General features: G+C 39.6%; 1 protein-coding gene across 1 annotated transcript in view; it reads left to right on the top strand.

Moving 5' to 3' along the window:
- zwilch (zwilch kinetochore protein) overlaps nt 1-9063 on the top strand; it is a 47157-nt gene that overhangs the window by 33059 nt on the left and 5035 nt on the right. Inside the window, exons 15-17 of the mRNA XM_087981407.1 lie at nt 2683-2778; nt 4080-4198; nt 5209-5319. Of these exons, the coding sequence (XP_087837533.1) occupies nt 2683-2778; nt 4080-4198; nt 5209-5303 (310 nt within the window). The 3' untranslated portion in view covers nt 5304-5319. The remainder of the gene's footprint in view (nt 1-2682; nt 2779-4079; nt 4199-5208; nt 5320-9063) is intronic.

Below are 9063 nucleotides of genomic sequence, written 5' to 3' on the forward strand. Positions count from 1 at the left end.
CATATCCATAGTAAATACTGATGCAAAATACTCGTTTAGTATCTCCCCCATTTTCTGCGGCTCCACACAAAGGCTGCCTTGCTGATCTTTGAGGGGCCCTATTCTATCCCTAGTTACCCTTTTGTCCTTAATATATTTGTAAAAACCCTTTGGATTCGCCTTAATTCTATTTGCCAACACTATCTCATGTCCCCTTTTTGCCCTCCTGATTTCCCCCTTAGGTATACTCCTACTTCCTTTATATTCTTCGAAGGATTCACTCGATCTATCCTGTCTACACCTGACATATGCTTCCTTCTTTTCCTTAACCAAACCCTCAATTTCTTTAGTCATCCAGCATTCCCTATACCTATTGGCCTTCCCTTTCTCCCTGACAGGAATATACTCTCTCTGGATTTTCGTTATCTCATTTCTGAAGGCTTCCCATTTTCCAGCCGTCCCTTTACCTGGAACATCTGCCTCCAATCAGTTTTCGAAAGTTCTTGCCTAATACCATCAAAATTGGCCTTTCTCCAATTTGGATTCGACTTTTAGATCCGGTCTATCTTTTTCCATCACAATTTTAAAACAAATAGAATTATGGTCGCTGGCCCCAGAGTGCTCCCCCATTGACACCTCACTTAACCTGTTTAAATCCCTCTGCAAAGTCTGTGTCATCCACATCATTTGCCTTCCTACCTATTTTTGTGTAATTCACAAACATTGCTGCAGTACATTCACTTTTTCCTCATCCAAATTATTATATGTTGTAAATAATTGTGCCCCTCAGTACTGATCTATGTGGCACTCCCCTTGTTACAGATTGCCATCTTGAAAATGCCCCCTTATCTCAACTTTGTCTCCACTAGTTAGCTAATCCTCTATCCATGCTAACATACTACCTCCAACACCATGGGCTCTGATTAACTAGCTTGATGTGTGGTACCTTATCAAATGTCTTCTGAAAATCCAAATGTATTACATCTATTGCTTCCCCCTTTTATATGTCTATTTTGTTAACTTCTCATTTCTTTTCTCCCTTCCTAAAATGAAGTACCTGGAAACAGCAATGTATTATTTCATTCAGTCAACATTGGTTTCTGTTTATATGATTGAACTTTGTTGTTATTAATTCATAGCTGGAAATGTGTTGCTGGAAAAGCGCAGCAGGTCAGGCAGCATCCAGGGAACAGGAGAATCGACGTTTCGGGCATAAGCCCTTCTTCAGGAATGGGGAAACTTTCCCCATTCCTAAAGAAGGGCTTATGCCAAACGTTCCCCATTCCTGAAGAAGGGCTTATGCCCGAAACGTCGATTCTCCTGTTCCCTGGATGCTGCCTGACCTGCTGCGCTTTTCCAGCAACACATTTCCAGCTCTGATCTCCAGCATCTGCAGACCTCACTTTCTCCTGTTATTAATTCATACATGGGAATCAACTTTGATATTTGGTTTCTAAGGAGGAGAAAGTGAGGTCTGCAGATGCTGGAGATCAAAGTTGAAACTTTATTGCTGGAACAGCACAGCAGGTCAGGCAGCATCCAGGGAACAGGAGATTCGACGTTTCGGGCACAGGCCCTTCTTCAGGAAGAAGGGCCTGTGCCCGAAACGTCGAATCTCCTGTTCCCTGGATGCTGCCTGACCTGCTGTGCTGTTCCAGCAATAAAGTTTCATATTTGGTTTCTAAACCAATCTAGATTAGGGAGGAAATTAAAAATGATTTTCCTTTCACTTGAAGTTCTGTGCATTTTGACTTTACTGCAGAATGTGCATAAAATAGAAACTGAGCAGAATTATTTCCCATATTCTAAAGGTTTTAAATACAAGACGGTGATGGAAATATGTTATTAATATCATTTTGAGTTTGGAAGAAGAGGAATTTCAAATAATTTACATAGAAATTAGAGGATTCATGGTGGATGATTGTGATGCGTAAATCATCATGAAATGTCATTTCAAACAAACTGCAAGAGAAAGATTGAGTCGCCTGTTTCCGAATACCAATGATTAGATGATAGTTTGAAATCCCTTTTGAAACAATAAGGCTAAAAGGTTGTGAAAAGATATCAAGTAAGGCAATGCTATTCATTTTGGATTGCTGTAGCAAATGACTAACTAAAACATGATAGAACTAATGACCTCTTTTAGTGCTATGTTTCTATGGGGTGCCATACATCATGAGTATTGGTCAGTTTGCAGTATAAGACCAGACATATTTTTGCCACTAAAATGCATCCTAAGGGCTATATTTGGGTATAAGATAACCCACACTCCCCATCCAATATTTTTCAGCTAGTTAATACACATTAAGAGCTTTCATGTTTCCAGCTATACTCCCCTTTGTAAGTTGATGCATGCAATCAAGCAGACGATCTGGGCCATATAATCATGTGTGGGAGTTCAGACACATGCACAGTGACCAACAAATTCTTACACCATCTGTGGTGGTTTACATTTTATAATTAAGATAGAAAGCAACCCTCATTTTTGGAAGGAATTTTCAAAACTTCAAATAAGTTGTATGCCACTCTACAATAAATATTTTATTGTCAACACACTTCATTGTGAGGATAGGAATTGACTGTACATCCCATTTTTTATACACTGACAATACAACTATTGTGAAGTTATTGCAAATTTCTCTTCATTTCTTTGCTGTTTCATTCATTATTTTAAAAAATTGTATGATCTCTTTCTGTTGTCAGGTCGTGCTTGCGATACTACAAAGACAATCCATTTGATGAACAGCATGTTTTTCAATTGCCAATCAGACCCACAACCATCAATGCTTTCTATGAGAAGTAAGGTTCATACCTAAAATATAAATGTTTTCACAGTTGCACATTGTCTTCTTGGGGGAAAAAAAAGTTTAATATACAGCACAGGTTTATAACATTTCATGTAATGAGGGTTTTAAAAAAATTTGACTGGATGTTCATTAAACCAGAATAAAGGAGAAAAAAATCAAGATAGAGTCAAGGGAGCAAGAACATAGTTGAGAAGAATGGTAATAACATTCTCAAGTACACGAAGGAAGGTATCAAACAGAAAGTGTTTCCAGAGGATAGGAGCATAAAAATGGAGGGGGGGGGGCGGCATTATGGTGGTGAATTGTATTGGTCTGTGACTGATCAGACTAGACTGGATGATGAGAAAGATCAGTGGAACACAAATGTGACATTGGCTGAACTTGTGATTCAAATGTAGGGAGCATGAGCCAGCTAAAGATAGAATGATGGAGTGAGCAGCCATCCAGTTAATGTATGAGTCTGTATTTGTACTATGAGGCTTTAATTTGGGAGGAATGTAGAGTAAATCAATGTTTGGTTTTAATGTTTGTCAGAGTTGCAATACCTCTAAAACTAGTACAATTCTTTTTTTCTGAGTGACATGATTCTTTGGAATTCTTTTCTTGAAAAGGTAATAAAAGCAGTGTTTAAATACTTTTAAGGCAGAGGTGGATAGATTATTGATAAGCAGAGGATGAAACATTATTAGGGTAGATGGTAGTAATGGTTTGAGGTTCCAATTGGATAAGTCAGCCCCATATTAAACTACAAAACAGGATCTGAATGGCTGACTTCTGCTTTTTGTTAATATTTTGTTTTCTGTTTTGTGTTCTAGTGTTTTGAGTGATCAATACAACTATGCATAGTGCATACATTCAAATCCTGGAAATTTTGAATGCTTTAATATTGCAGATGTGATTCTGTCTGGTCCAAAGTGTTATAACCATACATGACCCACCCACTAGCTGTGGCATGTGTATTTGATCCTTCTCCAAAAGATTGCACGCCCTTGGATTATAAAGTCCTAATCATATCATGCAGCATAGAAACAGGCCTTTTGACCCAACTCCATGTCAATCATGTAGCCACAGTGGAAAAGGTTTTCACTGTATTTTACTGATTTTGTCACTGTAAAATGACAGTAAAATCATTCATTTGTTTGCCTGCATTTGGCCCATATCTTTCTAAACCTTTCCTAAAGGTTTAAAATATTAAACTTTAAATGATTAAAATGTGGGATCTGATAAAACTGCTGCCAGCTCTTTTAATATCTGCAAGGGATTTTCTGATGACACTAACTTCTTCTGTTCCAGTGAGCACCCGATCATGTGGAGAATGGAAATTATTAGTTGCCATGGGCAGAGAGAGTTGAAGACAGTGTGGCAGCTCAACACTAGGCCACCAGTGGATCATGTTACATTTAATACCCCAGGTATTTTTCACTTACACAATCAAATTCCTAAGGAATATTTAAATTTCTTGGTCCCGACATTATCAGCCTGGTATTCTTTTAGCCATAATTTGTATTAAATTGTGTTTTCATTATTCAGGCTGGCTGGTCTTTCATTTGATGGCCATAGTGAAAACTATGGAAATCTTGTGAGATAAATATTTCCTGTGAAATAAAATTGAGAGAGGAGTAGGCCATTTGTTCCACCTCACTTTGTATCATGACTAATCTGTATCCAAAATCTATTTACACCCCACACCACCTTGGGTAATGCTTAAAACCTTTACTTAACAAAAATTCTCACTTCTAATGTTGTAACATGATGAGCATAGCAGTGAATCTCCTATAGTATGGTTGTGTGTGAGCAAAAGCAGCCATTTGGCTGCATCGTCTTGTATATTTTGTACCACTGGTCTGATTTTTAACTTGAGTAAGCAAATGGCTTTTGGACAAGTTAAAATCTCACCCATACAGCTCGCAAAAGTTGCAGATTCAACTTCTTGTCGCTCAGTTAGCCTTTAGAATAGTGATGGAGCTAATGTAATTATCCTGAAAGTCTCAGGCTGATTTGAGTGGAACATTTTGTTATAATATTTCATCCCCGAGAGATATTTGCTGCTGGTAAAGAATTGTTGATATTTACTTGACTGAATCATTTTCTCACCACTGGCTTTTGTGCTTGTCACAGCTTGGATTAAGCCAACATTGTTATTCCTCCTTGCTAAGTATACATAATGCCTGGTATTCAGACAATATCAAAATGTTCAATTGAATGCTTTTGATCCACTTCTGGCTATTGCATTATATAGGTAGGGTTTGGAACTCTTATTTGAAACATTTATGGTCATTTTATCCTTACTAACAATGGAGAGCTGACCAGTTGGTGGAGTTAATCCCAAATCAAGGTTTGGTGCACTTTGAAATCTAGTTTAAAGAAACTTAGAGAAATGTAAAAAGTATCACTAATAATGTTACTTGTCTTTTTTTTAAAGATCTGCCAGTTGACGATACAACTTTGAATAGTGATTATGAGGAGGCAATTTATTACAACACAGTAATAAGTTGCAGTCAGGCACATTTCGTGTAAACCTTCAAGGGAAAAGGTGTGTAAATTTTGTTTTTTCCACTCTCTCCTTTATGATGCATGACAGTGACATTCCAGTTTTATTTTGCATGTGGGCAGATAACCAGCCTGACACAGTTGCTGAACACTTGTCCGATATTAGTCACCTGAAGTCTTCTGTACCATCCAGAGAGCAGTAACAGAGTGCTGAGTTGGTTACTGTTGTTTTCACTCTTCACTCCATGTATTTAACTTGCCCGCAGTCTTCCTCCATGAAAATGGAATTAATTTGGTAAGGTACGCTCTCCTCCTGCTTCTGTATGCATCTTTCTGCCAAAAAGTACAAAATCTGAGTGATCATTCCCCTTGGCATTGCACCTGTCCAAAGGTCATAAGATATAAGAACAGAATTGGGCCATTTGGCCCATCGAGTCTGCTCTACCATTCCATCATGGCTGATGTGTTTCTCAATCCCATTCTCCTGCCTTCTTCCCTGGACCCTTGATCCCTTACCTTTCAAGAACCTAGCTATCTCTTTCTTAAGTACTCTCAATGACTTCCACAACCTTCTGTGGATATGAGTTCGATGGATTCATCACCCTCTGGCTGAAGAAATTCTTCCTTGTCTCAGTTTTAAAGAGTCATCCCTTCAGTCTGAGGCTCTGCCCTTGGATACTTGTTTCTCCTATTTCTGGAAACATCGTTTCCATGTCCACTCTATCCAGGCCCCTCAGTGTTCTGTAAGTTTCAGTGCGATCCTCCTCATCCTTCTAAATTGCATTAACTTTAGTCCCAGAGTCCTCAACCACTCATATAGCAAGCCTTTCATCCTTGGGATCGTTCTTATAAACCTCCTCTGGAGCAATTCCAACATCAACACATCCTTCCCCTGATATAGACCCCTAAAACTGCTCCCAATATTCCAAATGTGATCTGACAGGACTTTGTACAGCTTCAGTAGGACATCTCTACTCTTGTATTCTAGCACCTTTGGATAGGAATGCTGACATTGCATTTGCCTTCCTAACTGTTTACTGAACCTGCATGATATGATAAGAAAATCCTGAACTAGGACTCCTAAGTCCCATTATGCTTCATTCTTCTGAAGTCTTTCCCCATTTAGAACGTTGTTGACACTTCTATCCTCCCTACCAAAGTTCATAATCTCACACTTTACCAGGTTGTATTCCATCTGCCATTTCTTTGCCTACCCTCCTAGCTTGTACTAGTTCTTTTGCAGCATCCTTAATTCCTTATGCTACCTATCCCACCAGCTGCAAACCTATCAACAATACCCTCTGCTCATTCATCCAGATCACTAATGTATAACGTGAATAGTTTTGGGCTCAACACTGATCTTCGCAGGACTAGTCACTGGCTGCCATCCTGAGAAAGACCCCATCATCTCTACTCTCTGCATGCTGGCAGGCCTTGTATCTTATTTAGCAGCCTCTCTCACAGCACCTTGTCTAAAGCCTTTCAAACAGATCATGACCACTAGCCCTCCTCTACAATTTGATCGTTATCTAATTGTAACAGATTTGTCAGGCATGACTTCCCCTTGACAAAGCCGTGCTGGTTTAGCCCCATGCATCTCTAAGTACTCTGCAATCCCATCCCTAATAATGGACTTTAATTCCATGCAACTTGATTTACATTAATTTTAGTCAGCAATCCAGTGAGTAAGTCAAATTAATTGTCACAATTCAGTAATTTTTAAATCAACTGCAAATTTTATTCTTTTAAAAATGTTTTATACTAAAGTTAGCATCTAAATTCCATTTCAGAAAAATAAACAATTAACACACTGAGTTAAGTTGAAATATATTTGAAGTGACACATATTTTGTATGATCTTCTATTTCTGTCTGGGCTTTTTTGTTTTGTGTTGTATTATTGTTGAGAAATTGGGAAATAGAATGCATACATAGAATCCCTACAGTGTGGATGCTGGCCATTCTCCCCAGCGATTCCACGCCAACTGTCCTAAGAGCAGCCCAGTTGAAACACCCAACTGTGCTACCCTAAATTCCTGCAGTTCCCATGGCTAATCCGCCGATCCTGCACACCCCTGGAAACTATGAGCAATTTAGCATAGCCAATCCACCTAACGTGCACATCTTTGAACGGTGGGAGGAAATTGGAGGAGACCCACGCAGACAGAGAGAACATGCAACTTCCACATAGACAGTTACTGTGAGGCAGCAGTGCTAACCACTGAGCCACCGTGCCACCCATAACATTGTTGCCTTGCATCTCCTGTAAAAGTGCTGAACCCTCTAACAGAACTGGGCAACTCCCTATCTGACCTCCGTCCTCAAACACAGTTGACAGAGTGGATAACTTAAAAACTACTGATGATTGTGTAAAACAAAATTTATATCCATAGTCCAAGATCCCACCTTGCAAAGTCCATTGTATTTAAGCCAGGCCAGACCAAATGCCCCTGAAATCTGACTGTGAATAACTCTGATGTCTATTAGTAATGTAGCACTAAGTGAATCAATAAACCTTACTTTAAATATTAAGAGGGTAAAAACAATGACTGCAGATGCTGGAAACCAGATTCTGGATTAGTGGTGCTGGAAGAGCACAGCAGTTCAGGCAGCATCCGAGGAGCTGTAAAATTGACGTTTCGGGCAAAAGCCCTTCATCAGGAATACAGGCAGAGATCTCTCCACCCTTCAGGCTCTTTGCCTGTATTCCTGATGAAGGGCTTTTGCCCGAAACGTCATTTTACAGCTCCTCGGATGCTGCCTGAACTGCTGTGCTCTTCCAGCACCACTAATCCAGAATTTAAATATAAAATAATATTTATACCTAAAAGTGTATGGTATAAGTAAGAAGCAGGTTGTACGTTTGCTCACTGAGCCGATAGGTTTGTTCTCAGACCTTTTGTCACCATGCTAGGTCACATCATCAGTGAGCCTCCAGTGGAGTGCTGGTGTTCTATCCCACTTTTTATTTATGTGTCTTGGTCTTTTAAGGTGGGTGATATCATTTCCAGTTCTCTTTCTCAGAGGTTGGTAAGTGGGGTCCAAATTGTCGTGATTATTGATGGAGTTCTGGTTTGAATGCCTGGCCTCTAGGAATTTCTGTGTGTATCAGAGGTCTGGTACCAGACCACTCTGACCCCTTGGCATCATGGTAGCCCACAAACCTACCAACACACTGAAACAGCTACTGATGAACCTAAAGGACCCTGTACCAACAACCAGCAAAACAAATGTCATTTACAAAGTACCCTGCAAGGACTGGAACAAACATTAAGTCAGACAGACAGGCAGGAAACTAGCCACCAGGATACACAAACACCAACTAGCCACCAAAAGACATGACCCACTATCACCAGTATCCTTACACATAGATGAAGAAGGACACACTTTGGGACAACACATCCATCCTCAGACAGGCTAAACAGAGACATACACGGGAATTTCTAGAGGCCTGGCATTCAAACTGGAACTCCATAAATAAACACAATCAATTTGGACCCCACTTACCAATCTCTGAGAAAGAGAACTGGAAATGAAATCACCCACCTTAACAGAGCAAGACACATAAGTAGCAAGTAGAACAGAACACCAGCTTACTGATGTTGTTACCTAGCGTGGTGACAAATCGCCTGAGAACAAACCTACCAGCATAGTGAGCAAACGTACCACCTGAACCTCAACCTGTGCTACACATTTCTCAAAAGTAAGAAACAAGTTTATAATAGTTATTTATGATTCACCAATAAAAAGTGCTAGTTCCACTTGAGAACTGCTGCAGTTTGGTGTAAA

The sequence above is a fragment of the Chiloscyllium plagiosum genome, unplaced genomic scaffold (assembly GCF_037043375.1).
Source record: "Chiloscyllium plagiosum isolate Xiang-an unplaced genomic scaffold, Cpla_swu_hap1 HiC_scaffold_39, whole genome shotgun sequence".
Taxonomy (NCBI): domain Eukaryota; kingdom Metazoa; phylum Chordata; class Chondrichthyes; order Orectolobiformes; family Hemiscylliidae; genus Chiloscyllium; species Chiloscyllium plagiosum.